This window comes from Anopheles coustani, chromosome 2 (assembly GCF_943734705.1).
Source record: "Anopheles coustani chromosome 2, idAnoCousDA_361_x.2, whole genome shotgun sequence".
Classification (NCBI taxonomy): Eukaryota; Metazoa; Arthropoda; class Insecta; order Diptera; family Culicidae; genus Anopheles; species Anopheles coustani.
In genome coordinates this window covers 27,311,201-27,336,425 of record NC_071289.1, presented here as the reverse complement: position 1 = coordinate 27,336,425, position 25,225 = coordinate 27,311,201, and the positions used below count along the sequence as shown (strand labels likewise).

At 43.3% G+C, this 25,225-nt stretch overlaps 1 protein-coding gene across 4 annotated transcripts in view; it reads right to left on the bottom strand.

Moving 5' to 3' along the window:
• The window catches only part of LOC131267522 (DENN domain-containing protein 1A), an 89,380-nt gene extending 64,802 nt beyond the window's left edge, over positions 1-24,578 (bottom strand). Inside the window, exons 1-11 of one of the 4 annotated variants that reach the window (XM_058270422.1) lie at positions 24,480-24,578; positions 23,915-24,394; positions 22,896-23,057; positions 15,513-15,837; positions 15,004-15,436; positions 14,795-14,943; positions 14,577-14,717; positions 13,269-13,301; positions 12,447-13,115; positions 9,707-10,702; positions 4,068-7,103 (exon numbers count right to left, since the gene is read on the bottom strand). In XM_058270422.1, coding sequence (XP_058126405.1) covers positions 6,288-7,103; positions 9,707-10,702; positions 12,447-13,115; positions 13,269-13,301; positions 14,577-14,717; positions 14,795-14,943; positions 15,004-15,436; positions 15,513-15,837; positions 22,896-23,057; positions 23,915-23,931 — 3,741 coding nt within the window. In that variant the 5' untranslated portion in view covers positions 23,932-24,394; positions 24,480-24,578 and the 3' untranslated portion in view covers positions 4,068-6,287. Of the gene's footprint in view, positions 1-4,067; positions 7,104-9,706; positions 10,703-12,446; positions 13,116-13,268; positions 13,302-14,576; positions 14,718-14,794; positions 14,944-15,003; positions 15,437-15,512; positions 15,838-22,895; positions 23,058-23,914 lie in introns of those variants that run through there. The other 3 variants (XM_058270421.1, XM_058270423.1, XM_058270424.1) reach the window with 3 other exon arrangements.
• Positions 24,579-25,225: the final 647 nt, after the last annotated feature.

Sequence of the window (25,225 nt, the reverse complement as noted above, 5' to 3'; positions counted from 1 at the left end):
AACCGAAGTTAACGGCCGTTTGTATACAATTATCCAATACAATGAAACCATATGGAAACAAAACCCACCATATGAGACCGGGTTTGACTTCCGTACATGGAATTGGACAGCGCTCAACGATTTAAGTGATGAAGGGGACACGTTAGTTGAAGTGATATTCAACGGACTCGATATTACGCAAATCGATTCGTAAGTGTTTTGAAACAGTCAATTCAATCATGTACTGGCCAAAATCCGACTAATTTTAAGGTATTTACAGTCTAGGCGGCCACCCCTCCGTTTTCAGTCTTAAGTTAGAAGAACATGAAATTCAAAATGTTCAGCGAAACGCGTTTGGAAATTTTAGACGCTTGGAAAGTCTTTCGTTACGCGCCAATACGATTGAATCTATAGAACATGGTAAGAAATATAAATTAAAATAATAATACCTATGATAGATTCAAGTAATCATAACTGATTACAAAACAATGCTTTTGAAACTAATAGGGATACGAAACTATAATAAATGAAACGCAATAATGGACATTTTCACTTTCTTGCAGCATTTTTTTTCTTCGACAACGTACTCCAAAACTTGGACCTCTCGAACAACTTGATTTCTACGCTCGAAGGCTTTAAGGATCTAACGTGGAGAAATTTGAAACGCCTCAATCTTTCCTACAACCGTCTCGAGCACGTTACGAACCAACTAGTTAAACTAGAAAAATTGGAGTGGGTCGAGTTATCAGATAACAGAATCAAACGTACAGGTGGCCCTTTGATTTTGCCAAGAAATTTACAATATTGCGCACTGAACAACAACCAACTGGGCGATTGGCCTTTCGATTCAGTGCCGGATACACTTACGCATCTGGGTATCCGATCGAATTATTTAAACTCCACCAAAACGGCAATCGGAGTGCGAACATTACACCTATCACACAACCAATTAACGAACTTTTGTGTCGGATGCTTTCCGGCTCTAGAAGAGCTGGATCTTTCAGGAAACTACTTTAAAACAGTGCCTGACTGGACCTCGTTGGAGGACGAACTGCCTATGAAGAAGCTAAGATTCAGTCAAATGCCTCTACTGCAAGTCATTAAACAAGACACTTTCTATAAAATGGGTAAATATGAACTTTTGAAAAGAGTATATACTTAACAGTTTTTGTAGGGTAACTGTACCAATAGTGGTGCACTTAGTACTGTAAATACCAATTAGGTGTAATTTATGAGTGTTAAGAACACAATATTCTACATATTTGAATCAATTATGATCGAAACATGACTTTTCTTCAGAAAAACATCTATTTTCACCGTAAACTATACAAAATACACGAAAAAAAGAGTATTTTTCTTCCTAGTCGGTTGCTCCTATTATGGTGGTATGGTTCCTATAGTTGTGGTATCGTGTTCCTATAGTGGTGGTAGTACGAAAAACTTGAATATATTTTGCCTATAACTTATTTTTGAAGCATATTTCAAACAGAACGGTAAAATACTCCTTGACCAATGCGTTGTCATTGAAAAGACTGTATTGTTTTACCGAAATATGTCCAATTTTAATTCATAAAAAATGCTTTGAATATTACAGCTAATACCATAGTATATGCTTTATAGTGTATCCTTCGCCTGCTTTGTCTTTTCTTTCCTCTGCTCTTTCTGCTGAGCCTGTTTTCGCCGTCTAAGTCTTGCTTTTTCGATTCCCTCCAGTTCCGCTTTGTTTATTTTGTAGAAACAGAATAAAATCACTACATTTACCTGATTATATTGACCAAAAACGGAATAAAACTAAAATATACTCGTTCCTTTCTTTTGTGTGTTACTTGTGAAAAAATCTATGGCTACTATAGGAACAACTCTGGTTTTTGTGCCTATAGTGGCTCTATGGTGAAAACTATAAACATATAATAAAATTATGCTAAAATGCACTAAGTTCATGTAAATCAATTATATTGGAGTATGTAAGTAGCGAAATAATATGGTTTTAATGATTTTGTAGTGATTTATAGCCTTAAGAAAATCATGATATTCGTTATAGATTCTTAAGGAATGTAGCATGTTGTGACAACCTGTTTAAAAAATATGAATTTTGGCGCTTCTGTATTACGGAATGGGATGGTTCATCTTTTGAACACTCCGCAGAAGATCAAAGAACATTTCATAGAAGAACAAATAACTTCATTGTATATATATCGGCGTAGAGCTAGGATTTTATTCCACTACAACCACTATTGGTACTAGCTCCACTATGGGTGCACTTACCCTATACATATTGTTTTTCTGCTATTAATTTAACGGAAATTGAAATAAACGCATGTTCAAAATTGACTCACATTGAAGTAGTTTATACTGAACAGTTTTTGTATACATATTGTTTTTCTGCAGTTAATTTAACGGAAATAGAAATAAACACATGTCCAAAATTGACTCATATTGAAGGAGGGTCTTTCACAAAATTGGAGCGACTTAATAAAGTAAGTTGCAACAAAAACCGTTCCAATTGAGTGCTAATAAAACAACTATTGAATCATTCATTCTTCATATTACAGCTCGATTTAAGCTACAACGGACTAACGAAAGTTCCCAACAACATGGTCCACTGGGACAGGATCGAGCTAGGAGTGAACCTTCAAGGCAATCCCTTCAACTGTGACTGCTCAATGCAATGGTTTTTGGATGGGGTGATCCGGCCAATGTTACCCCATCGAGAGTTGCATACACTCTTTCCAGAACTTCGTTGTACCCAACCGTCCGTCTACAAGAACCAGCAGATGGTGCGTCTGACAATGTACAACAATATACTATGTCGAAGGGCTCGCCAGATAAGTGTGGTCGGTATGGTAAACGCTGATCGGGACGAAGAGGATCATTTCGTTGAAGAAATTGTTTTGACCTGTTTGCTGGTCGCCATTATAATAACAACTTACTATTTAATCTATTTGCGAACTAAACGAGGATATAGATGCTGTCCGAAGCGATCGTCATATGTTTATGGTGACTGAGATCAAATGGTTCACAGTTACCGTCGATATTGTATCCCTCGGCAAAGACGATTCTTGAGAAATAACTTGACAAGCTATAAAAATTGACTGCCAACAAGAAGTTTCAGGATATGTATTTCGCAACTAGCATAGGTCTCCCTCGGACCGCGAATGCGCAGGCAAAAATCGATTAGGTCGACAAGTTTCGTTTTGATTCACTGTCCTCCACCTTTGCTCGATGCATCGTTCGTGTTCTGTATTCAGCAGTGTTGCTCGGAAAAGTGTTCATCTCGGATTTCAACCGGATCAGGTTGAATCTGGTTGAAACCGAACCTATGCTAGTTGCGTACTGCGCTATAATATCAACTGCTACGATTCCGATTTCAACTGACAAAGTTATAATAAACATGATCACGTTATAAAACCAACAATGCAATTGGGATATCATGTGCTGCAGTTAGAAATAATGCTGCTGCTGTTATGATATCATCTGAAAATCCCTGTAATCTGCCAAACGACCAAAAGAAACTCCTCATTGCCAAATTGTTCTGTAGAAGAGTTCTATTTATATATAAAGGACCTTATTGTAATCAATCACTACATGCGGTAGATCGAATAGTAATGAAGACACCTGAAAACGAACGGATTTTCTGGCCTAACGGATGATTTCAGTGTACTTAAAATATACAATCACCTTCACTCATGTGAAGATTATTCTAGAATAGTCACAGTTTCAAGTAGTGATACTCCAAATAAAATTATAGTTTTACTATCGGATTGTGCACCACGCGATGCCAAACACTATGATTGGTTTCTAATATGCTTTGTCTTTTTATTCTTCATTCAACATCAGGTTTTTCATATATAGTATCTGTCTACCATCTAGGCCATCCCATGAACAAGTATTGAACACCTTTGTCGCACTGAGCTCCCATGCAATTCCTGCCCTGCCCCTTTCTGAAACAGCATCTACTGAAACGATTTTCCAACTGCTTTAACATTGTATTTTTGTTGTTACTTCTGTTGTGCTCGCCTCGTGACTTAAAATGAATCCTCGTATCTATCATTTCAATAATCTTTTTCGTACTCCCTCTCCCTCTCAACTGTGGAGGTGTTGAGCAAAATGCCATTTGTAAAATTAGTTGTGGTTGGTTTCGCAAATGTTTTTTTAAGAATGTAAAGGTAAAATTGGGTAAATAGCGGTAATGCAAATCAATAAGGTCTGTTATAGTGTAGTGATAATTTTTTACCGTTCCATAAACGCATCCTACTTGCCAACTTCGCACAACGGGGTGTAATTTATGACTCTCCAACTCGATATTTATGATTTGCTTTAAAGTTTTACCCTTTTCCGTAAGCCGGTTGTTTATGTGATGAGTTCAAATTGCATTGCTCCATATGTTTGTTGATTTGGATAATTTTATGCGCTTAATTAATTGATATCAACGTTTCTTAAAACAACATTACGCTTTGTTCTGGCTTACATCGGGTCAAGATTATATCATGTGTCACATTTAACTGATGCTTATTATTTCCGTTCTCATCGGAGAGCATTCATTCCTGATACGAGATTGGTTTTGGTTGTATTATGCAAGGTTGATAATTTTTTTTATTACAATCGTTCCTTTCTTAGCTAAAATTTATATCCATTCCTCCGATTCCCCGTTTCGTCCAGCATCATGCAGTGAGATGCATACCAAAAAACACGAGCCATTATTATGTGCACTGCTCGCCTCGCCCCATTGGTCATTCTTTACTCTAGCCGAGTTGATTATAAAACGTAACATATTATCAGCATTTAAAAACTTTAAAACCTCGTTTGCGCGAGAAGTAAAATCCCGAAGCCGAATATGGCGTAGAAAGCGACAAGCGACTATCTACCACCCAACGATAATCGGCTTGGAATCGTGATGTGAGTAAAAGTCAAGAGAGCAAACTCGGTGTGTCCAGTGGTTCATAAATAATTACATACGCTTAAGAATACCATAGTTTGAGCAGCGTACCGTGTTTTCCGCATTTCCATGCTTTCGATTGGCAAATTATTTTGTAAAACAAACAAAAAAACACTAACTTTTCCTCCATACACTTTGACTATTAATCTTACGTGTTATCACTTTAGCGCAGTTTTCTTAATTTGATTACGGCATACGGTTGGTCGTTTGCGAACCGGCCGTCCATTAGATATATGTTCAATATTTGGTTTATCTATCATAGTACGATTGATCGTCTGCTGGTTCCAATTGGTTATTTATAATCGTTTTAAACCGCTACACGCTCGGGGAAGTAGAAAGTTCATTTGCCATCAACGCCCATCGGGGGTTGGGTCCGGGAGACAAAAGTGGCTTGCAAATGCGGTCGGATCCTCGGTAGGAGGATTTGCACGCAACTACAAAATGGTATCTTCACCATTCAGTGTGATTATCTAGTTCTCTGTGCTAGTTTTTATTGGTGTACGCTGTAGTTCCACACTTTTTTGTTATGGAAAAACTTAGATAAATTAAAAGCAAAATTATCGCAATACCTCGTATGCTTAACTGTTAACGTGAAGACGATACATACGGGGTTTTCTCGGGGTTCCATACCGATGTATGCGTTAGCCATCTTTAACCATCGATTAACTGTACATCCTTGAGCGTTATTGGTTCATTTGTTGGCGTTCCCACATATTCTTTTATACACACTACGCACGTTATTAGCTAGAACGAATTATGCGTAATATTCTTTGTGCTTTTTGTGACTCATGTTTATATTGGATTTGTTTATTTGGTTGGCGCTTGCACATAACGCGCGTATTGCCATTGATGCATTACTTTCACCGAATAACTGTACTGCCTCGCTTCACGCTCTATCAAGTATGAGTATGCATTTGCGTTAATATACGTTGTTCACTGCTTTTCTAATCGTTATACGATCGCGCTTTAGACTACTTTATTCCAAACATTTTTTTTTTAATTTAGATACGCTTTTGCTGATATTGGAACTCTGTAAATTATAGCGTCTCGAGCAACTGGCAAACCGAAAACACACAAGGAAAACTGTCTGAAACGTTAAATTACGTAGTACACAAAGGGGGGGAAATTGGCTCCACTATGCTGTATGATAACCGACCTAAAGATAATATGGCCTAAGCATTGACTCAACTTTATCGCTCTTATTTTCTTTACTGCTGATGATTGGTTTGATTTGATTTGGACTTTTCCGATACATAGTGTATTTTCGCTAATTCTATTCTACTCCGTACGCCAGCTAATAATGTTCCGTTATCGATCGACTGATACCAACTCTTCCGTATACGATTGCTGTGACCCTAAAGTGAATCATTAATCAATCGAACGTGGTCCAGTTGCTGAAGGACGGTCTCGACCCAGACGAGGGCCGACCGATGGCAGCATTTTCCAGGAGCTCCGTCCCAATACTACTGCCGGCGACTGCGCTTGTTGACATGGCGAGCCGGCTGCTGCTACAGCTTCCCCCCGTTCCATTGAGTCCCGCGGAACCCTGTTGATGGTTGGGAAGATTGAACGATCCCGTATGGTGATGCTGAATGCCCTTGCTGCCCGTGCTACCACCGTTCATGTGCAGTGCATTCGCCCTCGCAGTGCTTCCACCGTCCAACAGGGAGAACTTATCTAGACCATAGTTTCGCAGCAGCTCGAAGTCGTCCGACGTGTTGCTAGCGCGCGGACCGGCACCAGTACCAGCACCAGCGGCGGTGCCGATTCCCGTCCCTTGCCGTGCCGACGGATGGTGATGTTGGTGCGAAGCAGAATGATGACGGTGCGGGGAGACGTTTTGTTGGTAAAGGGGCGTGAAGTAGGGATAAACTGGATTATTAACACCGAGGCTGTTTGTGGGAAACGAAACGGTGGGTACCGTGACCCCGCGTGATGCAGTGGCGGCCAAGCCAGACGAAGAATAGCTGGAGGTGGTTAGTGCGGAGCTGGAAGTGTCATGCACTGTCACGCCGGCACCACCGCCTTTCGGGCCGCCGATCGGTTTGGCCCGTTCATTGAGCGGATCGAAGTCCTCCAGCTCGAAGCTGGAGTTGTTGGTCGTGTCCAGCGTGATTAGGTCTAGGGAATCATCGGTCGCCGTGGGAGGTGGTGTGCTGCCGTGGTCGGGTGTATCACCGTTTGCGGACTGCGGAATACATCGGTTAGGAGGGGGGAGGCGGCGTGAGAAGATGGTGGCATTGGAGCATATTTTAACCGGTGGCGATCAAAAGGGAGATCCAAACTAAATCGAAACACATCACTCCAACACGAGACCAAAATTGCTTCTGTCACCCGATAAATACGGACTTCAACGAAGCCTAACGAGCAAGCGACATTCCCCACGAGAGAGAGAGAGAGACAATTGAAATAGGTATTACTTGTAAGCGGAAAGTCAAAACTTCAGCACTCATCGGACCAAATACGTCAGGACAATAGCCAAATTACTAGTAGCTTAAGGTATATGATAGCCAAATCGTGCCAATCGGAAACCAGTATAAAAAAAACTTAGCTGCATGCGAAAAAAAGAAAACGTTGTTTGTGAGTTATGCATTAATAAAATAACACCCAAGAAGTACATTGTATAAAAGTAAAACATAATCCACAAGAAGGGACAATAACAAAGTAAGTAAAGCATATTAAGGGAGGAATAAATACAGAAGTGTTTAAGAGAATATATTTTAAATAATGAACAACGTTAACGCCAGAAGGAAGGAAAAATTAAACGAAAGCAAAAAGGCATTCAAGCAACGAAATTTTACACTACACGAGATATTTGCTACAACGGCATGAAGACAGCGAGCACGAGAGTGGGTTTGATGATGCGTGATGCGACCTGTATGAAATAAGCGCAAGCAACCGGACGGAGAACACTCAGAAGCGAAAACTTATCGTTTGTGCGAATGGAAGTGAAGATTGCCACAAATTAAATTTGGCGAAAGAAATGAACGATTCGTATGAGTTTCGGGACTACATTTGCCATTCATTTGCTACCGATGGCAACGATGATGATGATGATGAAAAAAGGTGGACATGATCGATGGATGGCAGTAGCATCTTGTGTGATGATGAGGTGATGCACATAGCTTTGAATGGGAAAATTATACACAAAACGGTGCGCCCCCATTTACACACAGGCACCAAAATAGATGTATATGAAGCCCACGAGTGAACAAACAAGAAAACACTCAATGAACGGACACCAAAAGAAGATTGTTGCAAACTTTGGCTCTTACTCAACACGTCTGCAGTTGCGCGACATTCTCGAAGGCCTGAAGGCACTCCCCCGTTGCCAGCTGCCGGTTTCGCCCGTTGGTTGCGCCTTTCACAACACCGGAACGGGTTGGTAGCGAGGGGATGTAGGAACAGGAAATATCGCGGGGACTAGTGTGTGTGTGTATGTGTCTGTTTCTTGTTGTGTTTGAGGGCATGGCAGTCGTACACTGTTTTCTCGGCTTTCTCGCATTCCACCATTTGCAACGGATCATCATCTTTGCTCGCCATCCTTGGAAAAAAGGAGCTTTTCGCGTAAACGGCCGAACGCTATGAGAGAATCGAGCCCACGGAAACGAAAATCTCGGAAAAGCCGGGACTGGTCAGCAGCTGGTCGGTGCTCCTTTCATACGTCCTGATTGGACACCGATTGCATGCTAAGCTTACGTTCGATCTTAACAACCCGCGGCTAGTTGAGGCACAGAAGAACGACGGGTTTTGGCAGCGTCATCGAGAGGACAAAGCGCGCACGCCGACGAAATGCGGGAGAGCAGAACCGGTCGAACGGGGCGTATTTTCGAGGGTTTGTGTTAATAGTGTTAAAGGTTGCAGGTTGGAGTGTAACATAGAAATAAAAGAGCATTGGAAGGTTGGGGGAGAATAATTTTAAATGTATTAATATCTGTGGGTTATTTTGATCCTATTTTAAACAGACGCTAATTGTACCGACAAAAGTGCATACACTAATCATACCGTGTGCGTCAATTTGGCGCACGTGGTGGAACTAAAACCGTTTATAACGTTTTTCTAATGACAATACTTTCAGCAGAGAGATGAAAGGATAATGGAGAAATTTTACAAGTATCAAAAGGCGGTTGTCGTAACTTCTTCACATGAAAAACTACAAACACCTCTTAAATTCCGTTTGAAAATAGATAACAACGATTCAAATAGGCCAAATGGACACACACGCATATTAATAGGTATATCCTACCTAGCTCTAAGAAATAAGGGATTTCACCATGTTTTTAAAATATGCATAATATACAAATTGTCAAGATTAAGAAAACTTTTTTTCTGCTCTTTAATATATCAAACCGTTAGAGAGATATTACAAAATAAAGACCGAAATACCATCAAATTGACGCACCGGTATAATAAGCGTTAAGGAAACTTATCCCCGATACTAGGAAAGGCGAAGGTATTTATGGGACAGTTGAAAATAATTTCATACACAAACCCGAACTAAAGGCAGCCGAATGTGACGATTTAAATGATATTTTCGATATTAATCAAAACTCGCGGGCGGAAAAGCGCCCACCCACTAAAAGGACAGATGGGGGCACATTTTCACAGGCCGAAGCAATATCAGATTTGAGGCGAAATTAACAAAACGCAAAAAGACTATTGGAAAATCGGAACAGTACAATCCACAAGGAGTGTAAAAAAAACGACGATTTACGACATCGCGAAAAGGTGAAGCGCACAATAGAGTAGAAGAAAGCAGTGGATCGTGTGGTACAGGGCAAGTTTCATTACCTCTTTGCGGAAGGTGGGCTTCGGGGCAAGCGGTGGCCGCTGCGGTGGCTGGGGCGCTTGCGCCTTCGGTGGATGTGGCAAGGTATAAGCATGCTGTGGCTGTGGCGGCGCCGGTGCCGACGTGGTAGCGGCGGAGGCCGCCGGCCCGACCGACGGAGGCATTATATGCGGTTGCTGGTTGTGGTGGTGGTGGTTGCTTTGTTTTGTCCCATGATCAAACGTCATGGACACGCTGGTGGTGGTGGTGGTGGTTACCACGTGTGCACCACCATTCGTTGATGCTTTGGCCGCCGATGCTGCCACCGCCGGCGCCGTCGTCGTCGTCGTGGTCGTTGTGAGCGTAAGCAGCTGATCGTCGTCCTCGTCATTAAGAGGAAGCAACACATCCTCCTCCTTACGTCGGCCAGCCGTTCCGAGCGCACTAGTAGCTTTAAGCGGAGGCGGTGGCGGGGGAGAAGGAAGCGGTGGAGACTGGTCTATGCTCGAGGGCGAGGCGAAGGTGGCGGACTTTGGCTTCGGTTGGAGAGGTACAAAGTTGTTGTAGGTACGATACGGGGACGAACTCGACGAGGAAGACGATGGAGGGGACATTGGCGGTGGTGAGATTTGGATCGCAGCCAGTGCGTCGGCCGCGGACTGGAAGCGTCGTGGCGGTATCGGCGGGCAGGGTGCATCCGGGGAGAGATCGAAGTTCGCCTGATCGCCATCGCCGGAGAGCCCGTTTAGCTCTCCGTTATTGTTGCAACTGCCGTACGCACGCACTCCGGCCGTGGCAGCTCTCGACGACGAGCTGCTGCCACCACCCCGATCCAGCTCCAGGCTGAGCAGGGGATGGGAGGCAGACGATGGCGCTGGTGGGCCCACCGATTCCTGTATCCGCGGCAACGCGGTACCACCGTTCGAGCCGGGCGGACTGACCGGTGCTCCCGCACGGGACGATGGTCTGCTGCCGCCCGAGTTGCTGCCACCACCGTCGACACTGTTCGATGGTTTAAGCTGACCACAGGACCACAGGGCGACATACACGTTACAGATACACATACACGCGGAGTGGAACGCACGGCCACAGGTGAGAGTGAGAAATGTGTCGAGAAAAGAAAGAATGCATGAAACAGACGTGCAGGATTTTGCACAGTTAGGCTAGAGGAGAAGAAACATGGTAATGCATTGGGCTCTCCCAAGGATTCGTTCGAGGCACTTTTCAGTATGATGGAATGAACGATGGAATTGATTCTTGTTAACACGATCCAACCAACCGGGGGAAAAAATGAAAGAAAGTAACAGTAGCGCCAAACACACAGTTTTGAGAGGGAAGAAAGTACCCGTAAGAAAGGATAACAAAAGACAGTACGATGTTCTGTAAAACTATGAGCAATTTTAAATAGCACCAATTAGAGTACACCCGACCATGATGGAGCTATGATGGAGCGTCCCCAGGCCACACGATGTCGATGAGTTAATATACAAATGAAAGTCAGTTTAACACACGTTAATCAATCAAATGAACAAAATCTCAGCACAGGACAGTTTGAGATACACAGTAAGGAAAAATCTAATTTATCGCATCTGTTTCATCAATAAGCAAATGGAAAGGCTTACAATCGTTGCCACTTGTCTTTGCCTCTAACCCACCCATGATTGGAATAGTGCATCAACTATTGTCTCTAACGCGCCTGACTTTGTCTTTAACTTATCAACATTCGTTCCGTGTTCATCTAGGTTTGTCTCCTGATTTCAATTTTGAATTTATGAATTTTGAGGAAAAGTTTTTTGAATAAATTTAAATATCAAGCTTGTTGTTTGTACTAAGATCCATTCAATAGAGCTGCCGAGAAAAAGGAAATTATGCAAAATTATTAATTACAGTATAAGTTTGGTCAAAACTCTGATCAAAATTTGAAAAAATATACGGTAACGATTGTAAACAAGTGACGTTTCGCAGTTATACGAAAATATATAGAAAATACGTCGATATCGCCAAATTCACCGCTCTTTGAATCAGTAAAAATTCATGATAATAGGCACAAGTTAGTTTAAATACAAAACCCACAGTTATTTTATTTTCCCGTTTTTGGCGACAGACAAAAGAAGATGACTACGAGACAAAACCAGATACTTTAGAGACAGAAACTGATGAGCTATTTCAAAACCCGGTACCTAACTTAGAGACAACACCCCACCTGCTTTCAAGATAAAGTTGAATGACCCCTCCGCAAATAAAGTTTCCGTCCCAAAATACAATCTCTACCCAAACTCTACCACACGGCAAAGGCAATATCACACTGATCGTTGGCGTTATAACTGTGTTAATCATCAGTACATGCCACAACGCTCGCCGTTCGCAAAAACTCCACACTTCGCTGGTTGGTTATTGTTGGATGCGGCTCAAGTCTTGTCATTTCAAAATGTGCAACACAAAATGTAACCGATAAAAAATCATACTGCAGATAAAAGGTGGCAAGTCACAAAACTAACTAAATCAAAAACTGGAAAACATACCATGGCCAACTACTGGCTGCTTGTGTGCTTTATAATTCTTTTTTTCCAAACGCGCGCAAAGATTACGAGAAAGTGCGCTCGCTTTCATCAAAGCGACTTTCCAGGTCACCATTTCACCGCCGTTTTCGCTTGCGGGAGGCATAAAAGCACGCCCATTCAAAGCACGGCGCAGTCATGCAGCGCACCAGAGATACGCAAAACCAATAAATAACACTGGAAATGGAGCATGCATCGTACTTACATTCCGGTTCACGGCCGGTGACTTGAACAGCGTCAGGTGGTGCTGCATCTCCTGCCACAGGTTCATCTCCGACGAGGAGTTCGAGCTGGTCGGGCTAAGCGTGGGACTCCGGATGTCGCTCGCGCTACTGCTGGCCATCGTGGCCGCACTGTTGTAGTTATTGTTATTGCTGCCACCGTGAGCGTTTCCGTGGCCATAGTTGAGGTTATTGTTCATCATCATCATGTGGCTGGTGCTGCCAGCAGCACTGCTTGCACTGTGCGTCATCGCGGCCGATGCAGTGTGATAGCCGGCACTACTACTGTTGCCGGCACTGCCCCCTCCTCCGCCGTTCGTTTGCGGCAGGGACGCGTGATGCTGATGGTGATGGCTCCCGCCCAGCAGGATATGTGGTGAGTTGTGCAGCGATGTCGACGACGGCGTTAGCATCTGATGCGGATGATGGTGGTGTGTGTGGTACACGTCGTCCGGGAGGGCGATCGTCTGTGGACGCTTGTTGAATACCGGTGAGTTCGGGGCCGACTGGTGATGCCCTCCGCTAACGTCGTACTGATGGTGCAGGTGTAAGCTACTGCTACTGTCCAGCTTCGTCTTCGGTGGGGTCGTTTCGCGGAACTTGGACCGTAAACCTTTGTACGCCGTCTTGACACCTTTGCCGCCTTCTTTCACCTTAAAAAAAAGAAACCATATTAGTGTGAAAGCCTTTGTTGGGTAAACGCTAATCTGTTAATCTTATTATTTACGATTAAAAATCAGGTAAACAAGCATTAATTACATGCTAGAACCGATCACTGAATCTTTTCTCTAGCAAATCCCACTCACCGATTTGACCGCCGATCGAACAGCCGGATTAGTCTAATGAAGCAGCAGCAATCAATCCGCAACAACAGCGTGTGGGTAATAAAACGGGAACAAACGCAACAAACAACAGTACCACAGCATTGGGCAGGCAACGGGAGACAGCAGCAGCGGAAACGCCACGTGCGCCGAATTTTTACCGGAAACCGGAAAGAAGCAGAAAGGGACACACAGTCACACCACACGTAATCACCAACCATTACCGCGACGAGGCACACCGAAGCGCGTTCCGTGGCGTTCACACATCACCCGAAACCAGATTGAATCACATTTTTTGCCAGGAGGAGGAGGCACGCCGGACAAACAAATGAGCAACATGCACGGGTCGTGGCCATCGTGATGAGGGTTCCCCCGGGCCGGGCGGATGGTTTCGGAGTATGATGATGCATGAGATGCAGTTGAAAGATGACCCACGACGGAAGCACGATGATGATGGTATGTATCGAAAAGTGTTTGAAAGGGAAGATGAAGAGAAAGAGAAGAAAAGAAATTTAGATAGAGAAATAATGAACAATGGTACGTACGAGTGAACGATATTGATGGATGGAAAAGGTAACGATCGTTTGATGAGTGGAAAGTGTCGCGAAGTTTATGTTAAAACATTTTAGTAATAGCATATTTAAAACCAATCCAAAGAAAATGCACCAAATGAAAACCAAGCATATTTTCGAATCTAACTCACAGTGTTCTTTATTCGGAGCCAAAATAAATTAAATATCATCTACGACGAAGTCAACTTAATAAGCAAAAGAACCTATAATTTAATGGCCTATGTTATTGTTTAAGTTGCTTTGGAGGGAATTGAGAGAATTTTTTGATAAAATTATCGTAATTTACTTGTCAATGTCCATGAATGAGGAATGTCCGATTCTATTATAAAGTGTAATGTTTACTATAAACTTTGCGATGCGATAACCCACTGGGTTGAAAGAACGGGGACGAAATCGAAATCACAATCGACAACGTTAGATGTTTCCGGGGTCAGCCTTTCTGTTGTTCATTCTACTCAATCTTAATGAACCGAACGCATTTACAGTGATGCAAGAAAAGTGTGCAATACTCTAAATCTCATCCAACGAGAAACCACCCGTTGTAGGTGAGGAAAGGTAAAAACAAAACAAAACAGATGACAAAGAAACGTGAAAGAACCGAGCAATGGAATGTGCATTCAAAAGACAAGGGTGAAGGGATAGGGGTAGGAACACAGCTCATTCAAGAAAGGAAGGAAAGTGGAGTGTTTGGAATGAATCCCTACGCTACTAACGACACTACCTTATCCTTGAAGTTCTTCAACAGATCCTTGTACTGTTTCGTCTTTCGGCCCGACTTTTCCGCGTACCGGAAGTATTCCACCTCGAACTCGTCCGAAAAGCCCTGCCCGGTGTTCAGCATGTCCAGGCGTTCTTCAATAAACTGCAAGAAATAAGGAGTGCGTTACTTGAGAAGGAACCTATTGCGGCGTGAAGCGGCGAAAGGGGATTTTTACGGACCTGCTGAAAGATTTGAAGGTCCAGTATTTTTTCCAGGAAGGGCCGCAAATGCGACGGCCGGGACTCGATGAACGTTTCGGGGTCGAAGGTTATTTTATCGTTAAACTTTACCGCATCGCGGTAACCGCCAATTAATTGCACTAGAATACCTAAAAGTAAGCGAAACGATGAGTTGTGGTACGAGATTCACCAAAAAGATCCGATCGTACCTAGAAATATCTTTGAAACCCGGTCGCCCCGATGGTCGGCCTGGTTGGACAGCTGCTTCTTGAGCGATCCGACCAGCTCCTGGGGCATACTCTTCACGTCGTCGAACGGCGTTTCGAGCGTTCGCTTATCACAGTTCAGGATGACGACCTCGCCGATCTCCTCCCGGCGCAGCGTCTCGTAGACCGCCTCCGGCACGCCGATCAGGAACGGCATCGGCGCCGCCAGGATGTCCTTCATCTGCATCGGCAGCACCGGTATGAAGATGTGCTGCCAGACCATCGGGTATAGGAAAGCGTTGGCCGCCTGGACGCACGAGGACAGTATTTCTAGCCGCCGGGACACGAAGATGATGCGCCGCTCTGCCAGCATCGCGGCGAATATTCCTATCATGAACTTCGGCTCCACAAAGTTGTAGTACTGGTTGAGATTGTGCTGAAAGGAAAGAGGCCAGAAAGAAGTGCATTACTACAGGCGCCACTCACTCCCGGCGTTGGATGCGGTCACTTACGTTCTCCGGAATACTGGGCAGCTGGAACTGCTGTGGCCGTTGGAACAGGAACGTTTGCGAGGCCCGATCGTAGTGCAGCTTCAGACAGGCACCCGGCTCCGGTACGCCCTTGTTGTACGACTCGGCAAGGAACGATTGGAACTCGTTCGAGCGGTTCTTCTTGATTTCGGCCAGCACGTTGAGGAAGCGCATGAACGTATCGTGCCAGGGCAGGTACGTGATGATCACCATTGCTGTGGGTGATTTCGGGTCGTGCCGACAGAAGCCGAATCGCCATTTTGAGTCGATGTTTGTCAGGACGAACGAGTGTACCTGAATGGTTCGGCTTTGAAAAGAAAATCAGGAAACAACAGTTTAATTAGAAAGCGATTATAAATAAAATATTGAATTTATATAAATCCAACGGATGATGTTTTCCACATCAACTAGCTACCTTTTTTATCCTCATATTTTGTTTAGAAAAGAGCAGTGGTATTATACACCTAAATTAGATTTTTTGTGCCAATTTCTTGGGCCCCATTAGTTGGGAATAATCTATTCCCGTGGGTTTTTAAATGAAAATATCAAGTGAAATATCAAAACTAGAGCGCACTAGAAGTAATATATAAAAGTGAATGTGAAAGAATTGACCAAACGTTTGAAAAACCAAAATCTAAGGATCTATGAAACAATGAAAAATATGAAATATGAAATATGAAAAAATTTAACTTGAATAGATATGATGGTTATTTCATTACAAAGGTATACATAAATAAGATTTTTAACATTCTATAATTACATCTTTGAATGCAAGGAAACCCATTTGTTCCAACACAAGAACTCTTCTTACAGAATCAAGAATATACGATAATATACACCAAATTAATTAAAATACGTAGTAAAGGTTTAGGTGGAAAATATTCGATTAGATTATAAAAAATTGTATCTACATTGGTAGGGTTTAGCGTAATAAAAATTAAACTATTTTAAGCGTCAATTATTAATTGTTGATCTGGCCAACACTGTAAAATAATAACATAAAAATATAGATTTTGTGGTTTTTATTAGCTTTAAAACATCCACATTCGTTCTTCCCGAGTCGTGCGTAAAAGTGTCACTAAACACTTTCCTTTTCCACACATACTAAAAATGTCCGATTATCATTTTCAATTGTTTGTTGCAACCACGTTATGATGCTTTTTGTTGCGGTTGAACCAACGAGTTCTGGGCTCGCGTATCGTTCAATCGCATGGCGTCGTCTAATGTTGATAAGAAGCCCAGCCCATAATGTCTCCCGCGAGAATACTATGCACGATAGCGTGTTGATGAGGTTTACAAACGCCCTTGAATTTGATGGACGCATACGTATTGTTAGTAGAAGAACAGAAACTACCGTGGCTGGATGACTCATAGATTGATTGCGATAATGAACCCTTGTCAAAAAGCGCTAGAAAATTGAATTGATCCATAAAACACCAGCGATTTCAATTAACAAAAACGGTTTATATGAAATGAAGTGTGTCTTGATGTTTGATTTTGTAAGAGTTTTGACCACTAATGACAAGATAATATCCAAGCTTTCATTTCTCTTCCCAACAGTCAAAGTTATTCGTTCAAACCGGTGTCATTTCCGGTAGATCGAAACCAATTCCACGAGGAAAGGTCAGTAAGATACGCGCCGATAGTTCGGGGCGGAGGGAAAACCCTCAATTTGCTACCCCAACAAGCAGCAGCCGGGATGGGACGGTCAGGAACTGGTTGTGCCTGCTGCGAGCACATTTCACAACTCATCGGTCCCACCATCGGAATGGAGCGGCCGCGGTCAGCTGAGGGTCAGGTATAAAGCGGATCGCGGGGGTAGGCTGTTTCGAGTTGGTTACGTAAAATGTACGAACCACTTGTTGCGGCGACCCGTGGCCACACGTCCGCCATTGAAAACCTACACCCTCCTGTTGCGGCTCCCTCCTTTCGACGGTTCGACGTGGAGTGTCGTTTCTGTCCAGAAACGGTGGAAGCAACGGGGCTTGGGGGGTTGACTGGCAAGCTGATGAGTAATTAATTGATTAAGTATAAGCACCACGAGCAGTGACCATAAGGAAGGGGAATCGATGTGCGGAAATGTTTGCTGCCAACCAAAATAAAAAAAAACTTAAGTTTGCAAAAAACATCCAATGATCGTAGTGAAAGGCAGGAAAGTTTAAAAATCAATTAAAACATTTCCATAAACAAACAAAAATATAATAAGATAAACAATATTTCACACCAAAAATAAAACATTGCATGTTAGAGCAGGGGTAGGCATACACTTTCTAAAAAGGGCCAGATGATTAACATTAGAACTAGTTAAAATGACTGGTCCAGAACTTTTTCAATTACATTTCTTTTTTAACGTAACACAATTCTACGAAATATTAATGCATGACTTTCACATATCCAATGGAATGTTTATTTTATGTATTCAAGATTGATTTTTTTTTTTCAATTGAACATAACATCGCGGTAATTCTAGTGTTGAAAGGAAACCGAATCAAACGATGATTTAATGTTTTCAAAGAAGTACCCTTTTAAATGAAGTATCTGCTTTCCAAATAGTAAAGCAATATAAAAGTGCCAAAAGATAAAATATTTGAAATTTATCTTTAAACTTGACAGGATGACAGGAACAATTTTAATCTTCATTTTTGGCAAGAAAATAAACTTGACGGGATTAATAAAAAATGAGATGGAATTTTTGTATGAAGCACCAACATTTTTCGATTTTACGGGCCATACTTTGCCGACCTCTGTGCTAGAGGATAAAATAGATAAAAACTATCGCCATTATTGGCGTTCCGTTCATAGTTTATGTAAACATCCAGCACTGTGACTAACTGGACAACACCGTCCACTAACAACAACTGTATCGCCACCGACAGAAGCAACAGCTTGATTTCGGCCACGAATAGCAAACACGCGCCTCTGCGGGGCGATGAGTCATGCCGTGGCCGACGCAGCCCACGGAGCGCGCTTGGTTCCCGGTATCGAGACCACGTCAGATTTACGACATCGCGTTCTCACTATCGCTGCACGATACCATACCTTCGCCTCGGTCGGGTGAAGGTGAACGGCCGACGGCACAAATCCATCCTCCCCGATATCGTGTGAAGCGGCTATAACGGGGGAGCTAGAGCTTCGGTGGTCGGGAGAACTGTTGAACCTCATTTCCGTTTACCGCCCTGTGGTGGCCGGTAGTTCTTTGTGTCTTGCGCGGAAGCTGACCAGAGAGATCTCGACGGGTTGGTGACGTTCTGACGAGGTGCCGCGAGGTGCAAGGTGACTCAAGGCCTTGTGGATAAATGCTTTCCTCCGTTATAAGTGCGCTCCGGTGATTGAAAGGAAGAACGCACATTCCTCTAGACGCACGCGGCGCACTTCCTGGGGGACGGCGCAATTGCACCTATAGCGACGGCTAGACACAGCGGTATTCGCACGAATATTCCCGCCGTCCAGCGGGAATCCCGCTGGACGACGGGAAACTCCATATGAAAAAAACGGATTTCGTTCCCGATATGTTTAAAAAACGCGAAACTACGACCCGGCGGGAACGGACGCATTTGCTTAACTGAAACGTTTCATGAAAAGTTTCATTCGCTTGCTACAACAACGTCGGTATGGGCAACGTATATGGATGCGGCCGATGTTGTTGGAGAGAAACCAAAATGCGAGTAGTCTTCGACGCAAAATTTTGGAGGAGGAACTCAACAACACCATTCATAAACTTTATATTTGATAATGACTCACAATTCCACTTTTACCTGCCGCCAATTTAGATCACGTAAACAAACTAAAACGTAAACAAAGCTTCACTTTGACAGATCGGACGAATAAGCTCGTTCCCGCTGGATATTTTGTCGAATCTGGGCTACTTTTTCCCGTTCCCGCCACCGGGAATTCCAGGCAAGTTTAAACAGCGGTTATCAGTCGCTTCGGCTAACAAAAGAAGAACCAACGAGGAGCCAATTCCAGTCGCTCAAGACGACATCACCGATGACGCTCAGGCAGCAGCGCGCGCGTCTTCTCGGTTGCTGTCGGAAGTGCACCGTAATTGATGCTGGTTTGGACACGTCGACCAATGACCAGACGCTCAGAGGGAAGTACGCACACAAACCACCGGAAGTGGCGCTCCACTTCACCGTACCACCGCAGCCTTTAATGACAAGGTTCACTGATATACATCATTCTCTGTCTTTTCGTGCCCCGTCCAACGAGGGAAAATGGAAAAAAAAACCCAGATTAGCCATTGCGTCACACTTCGGAGAGCGTATTGCATTCGCAAGAATCGATCAGCTCGTGTGCTCGGGGTCAACAGATTATGAGGGTATCATGTTGTGATACAAACTTCCCGCATGGTTTGTACACCGATCGACCGGAACCGGCCTGCTTGTTCTTTACCATTATTAAACCGATAATTCCTAGTGGCAACCGGGGACGGAACACACCCCGAAAGACACCCTCCCCAAAAAGTCGTAACAAAATTACCAACCGGGAGCCATTCCTCTGGAATTCCATGGTCCCTTTTTCAGCTTTCCGACAGGGCCATCATAGCCAGCACCGATCCATATCAATTTTCCCGTAATCAACACGACCACCAACGAACGATGAATGGCTAACTCCTAATCTTGTTACTGCAACCAATTCGGTATCGTTTGCGTGGTGGATGTAATTCGATAGCCAAACCCAGTTTTGCCCTAGCATGCAGGGGAAGGGTGTGCAGTTGGGCCGACAATGCGGAAGACCCGTGTATCCATGAGCTGGCCAACTGTTGCACGCGAAAAGCGAGGACCGAGTCCTTCCGATTCCAATTTGGCGAGTTTGGACGCGTGGCGTGCAACAACTGGGCCGTAATCGTGTGTCCGTGTGTGTGTGCATCTAACTCTCTCTCTGGCGCCTTGTTGGACACACGCTGGATGAAGTGAAATAGACTCCGGAGTGGATGAAAGTGTCTTGCTCGTTAGGCTTTCGAGTGTGACCTACGCCAACCAAACAACGAACCAAGTTATATGACAATTCCATTACGGTAGCCCAAGAGGATGGGGATGGCGTTGTCATGCCATTGCTTTGCATAATACGTGTCAAATCAAGAGGATAACCCTCCAAGGGGGAAGGGTGGGGGGCGTGTCACTTTCGAGTGATGGAAGGAACGAGACACACACTCCCGATAATAATAGTGCAAACACGTACACGTTACATACACCGCGCAATGTATGCGCCGGCGGTTTGAGGATTTTGATGGGAATTGAGGGTTACGGCACCACCCTTGTCCCCCGGGCCGAAGTAATGGACGGTGGTGACGGTTGGTGACTGATATATGCAAGTGCGCGAAGCCATCCCGCGGACACGCAAACCAAGCGCAACGAGTCGGATCGCGGATGGACGGTTCCAAGGCTAGCGGTTTCGCGTGATTCGCATAGTTTTGTACGACTTTTCTTTTCCCTTTTTTCTTTCATCCACCTTTTGGGACAGGGGATAGATCAATGGGGGGGAACGCTAAGGGGGAGGGAGTGGGAATTCCCTTTCCATGGGAGGAAATGTTTGGTCAGGTGTCCGTCCGGTGGCATTGATATTCGAGTATCATTATTTTGATTTGTTTGGTTGATGCCGCGTAATGCGGGTGTTTTCGACGGAATGTTGATGATGTATGATTATCAATTTTACCAAGCAAGAGAGCAACAATCGTATGTTGTTGGGGAATATCAATTATGACGCGGTAAAAATTTATCACTAAAAGACCCAAAGTAGCGAGAGCTATTTATGTTATATGAATGAATTATAAGTGGACCAATGCTTCCATTATTCTATTGCTTGAAAAAATATACCATTTCATTCATTGCTGTTGAAACAGAACATGGTTTTTCCAGCCATCGGTCAAACACTGCTAGTCGATGAAAAACCATCTCCCCCTCATCTCGAACAGTTTCCGTTGACCTTGACTCACAACGAAAAACGAGTCGTAGTTTCTGCTTGGGCAAGCTTGACTATACTTGAAATTCACTCATTAGTAAGCTTGTTTCTTGTTCGCCTTACCCATGACGAGAAGTTGAAGATTTTTTGGTGGTCACTTCACACTGATATACACTGGGCGAAATAAGAATAGAACCACCATGTTTTTTCTCAGTTCCCATGTTGTGATTGACGTGGTTAAAATTTATTTTTGAAGCGTATTCAGCTCGATCTATTGTCAACACTCATTAATATGAGGTTTTGGTATGTTATTGTTGTTAACTTGGTCATCGAATGCACAAATGCGACGTTCAGCAACAGAAAAAGCGTCTTCTAGAGAAAGCTCCTATGGGAGAGCTCGTCGTAATCAGTTCAGTCTATTTTTTTATGTTTTCGACTACATATTCATTAAAAGTCACATTAATGTTTGCTTTCTGCAAAATGGTAAAGGTCGCCAAGCCATCAGTGTTCAGCAAACTACAGTTCGTTTTATAATCAGATTTTGGAAGAGCGTGCCAAGAGCTGCAGTCGCTTGAAGCTCCAATTCTGTACGAATTGCTACTAAATTAATGAAAAAATCATTTAATAAAAGCTAACAAAAAATTTAACAATGAGTCTCTCAATTGATATATTAAAATATAAATAAATTTAAAAAAATATAAAAATATATAAATAAACGTTTGCATTGAACAAATTGATAAATTTCTAGCAACCTTCTTTTGCAAGCAACATCAAGTGTATGAACATTGGCAACTCTTAAAGGTAGGATCTATTCTAACAATTAAAAAATCACAACGACTAAAAAGCATGCCAACATAAATAATGTTGTCGGCTATGGCTTAAGTTTCCATCAAGTACTGTAACGCCGCCTTAAGGGCCGACTTTTTTTTAATTACTAAACTGATAGAACTTTACGATAACATTTGCTTCATTCATTTAGCTTCGATAATTATTTTGTTATCGATATGTTATTTGATATGTTATTTTTTTTTACAATAAAATGTTTTGTTTTTTGGTTGTGCTATTTTTATTTCGCTCTGTGTAGTTTCTACAAGAATCCCAGTAGAACGGTTCCGCCGTTACTGTGATTGGCAGGCGTAGAAATTCGTAGTCGAAAGAGTGAAGCGATAAAACACGCCACATCGGTGACGGAGGAGGAAGCTTTCGTGATAAGTAACTTCTACTTGCCCACCATGCCATGGGGCGTATAAGTTAGTTTCCAGTCGAAGGTCGAAACATTCGATGACGGAGGATTTTTGTATATGCCAAACAAACCCTGTTAATCATACAATAATTTTTGGAACCGTGGCGTAAGTGTTTTAGGGATTATTCAAGCTAACGAAATAGAATGCGTGACGAGCTACCAGAGAAAAAACCCATGGTGAATGAAAACTCACGCACTTTCCCAGATGCCCGGGCACTTACCTCTCGAAGGCGCACGGGAACGCAAACGCGGGAATGTCAGCTATAACCTTCGCATCCTTGAACGACTCTGGGAAGCTTTCCACGATGTAGCCCGGCGCGGGGTCGTCTGGCTTGCCGGGAGCAATCTCGCACCAAAACTCAAACAGTCGGCTGACATCCTCCCTGGGAAAGCGAAGAAACGAGAAGGTGTAAGAACAAGCGGCCCGTTCGCGTTAATGAGTGGCCAACACGCGAGCCACAACTGCCGAAACCACAAAGGTACGATTCAATGTCCCAAAACAAATTGACAGATTGTTGAGATTAGGCGGGTTTCGATTGGAAGTAATCAAGATAGTTCGTCTAGGATCGCTCTTCGTTTTTCCTTCGATTTTGTTTTTTACGTCTTTTAACGACTTCATAAGATTGTTTGTTGAGGCAGGCTCTCAGAGGGGCACACCTTGTTTTTCCTTAAGCCAGGTGGTTCCCAAGGCGCAGACTTCTTCCAGATGGATCGGAAAAACACCACCACAAACGCAAGGAAAGCGAAGACGGGAAGCTCTTTTAGTGAGTAAAAAGGTCTACAGGGGGGTTTTTCAAGATGATTTCCGGAGGAGCCTCGTAAGAAATTGCCTAGCAAAAAAGTGGTTCTCTCTTCTCCTGGGTTGGTCCTTTGGGGGGACCACAACAGCAGCTGATGTGAGACGTAGGATAACATTGACCACGAGCAAGGAGAGACGATGTTTATCTCTCATGGTCCTCGTTTTGCTCGCCATCTCTCATACTTTTTCCATGCTGGATGCTGGGGAGTAGAGAATCCTTGCTCGTCCTAGATTTTTGCGCTATACGCTCGCTCATTACACACCCTGCCATCCTTGTAACCATTTCGATGAATGAATGGACCTTACACAAGCAAGGACGGAGAACTTTAAAAATCATTTCGTACGCACACATACGATTTACTACGTCAAGATGGAGCTGGTGGATGGAAAAAGATGTTGCCTCGAGTGGGAATTGCAAGTCGTAAGGAAGAGGCTACTTACTTTATTCGGGAGTTCATGTCACTCCGAAGATCCGCGGGATGTCAAGGGTAGTCTGGCTACTACGAGCCTCGTTCACCGTTTGGTAGTAGCGTAGCCTACTAGCACAGCAAACGAGCGCGTACTACTCTCGAGTGCACTGCACACACGCACGTACACGCACAACAAGACACACCTTACCAGCAACAAGACCAGCTTCTAGCAGAATTGATAGCACACAAAACGACGATTCACATCTAATGCATCACGCATTCTTTGAGATGCACTTTGCCTTGGGATTTGCCTTCTTTTTGCAAGACACACCAGGCACAAACACACACACACACACGCACACACTATACACGGACACGAAGCGAATCTATTGCTTCATCAGATTGCACTTATTTTCTTTTCCATCCTCCGAGATGATATGTGAACGTGAAACTATTTTATTATGCTTTTTTTCACACCACTGACAACTCCCTTCCTTCACGGTCAGCAAAGCTGGGGAACCAACATACGAACAACGAGGAAAAACGGGCTAAATCCACATACGCTCCGATGCACAAAGAAACACTAGAAAACACACAAGCGGAATACGGGCCCTTCACAGCACACACATTCTCGGACAAATGCAGTGCAAATTGGTGAATTTGTCCACCATTGATGTTGCTGCTGCAAAGATTTCTGGAAACTGGTAGTCCGAGACATGACAGCTAGCATTGCCAAGGTTACTATATTTACTTTTTGACAGAGGTTACTTTAACAGAGCTTCACAGCCGCTTGTCTGCACTTTGAAATAATGGTTAAAATAGTTTATTTGCTAAAACCTTTATGTTGTTTAACAAAAATCCTTAGAATGAAGGGTTATTTTAAGCAAAACCACTTCATGTGATAACAGTTTTAAAAAATACTGTGCGGGACAGTGTAGCTCTTTCGATTGGCAAGCACAGAACTCACACCCTACATCCTTTTGATCTATTTCAAAAGCATTCAGGCAAGCACATTGAAATGAAATGCTAAATGCTAAATCAACAAATTACTTTTTTCGAAACCAGAGCAAATGATGAGAACCGTTCTTTTGGCAGCTCCTAGTCTTGATTCATTCTTGGAGTTTCCCTCCCATCACTAGTGTCGGGCTTGAAAAAATTACTTCAATCCAGTTTGGATTGAGCATACACTTTCAATGTCAAGTGGACTGTAACTCTTTGGTATAAACACAGTTGTTCCAAGCAACCTCTTCTGGAAATCCAAGAAACTTGATTTGAAATGTCCGTTAGAGTATTTAAATTTGAATTTATTTTGAGATGTTTGTAACAACAATTATAAAACCAT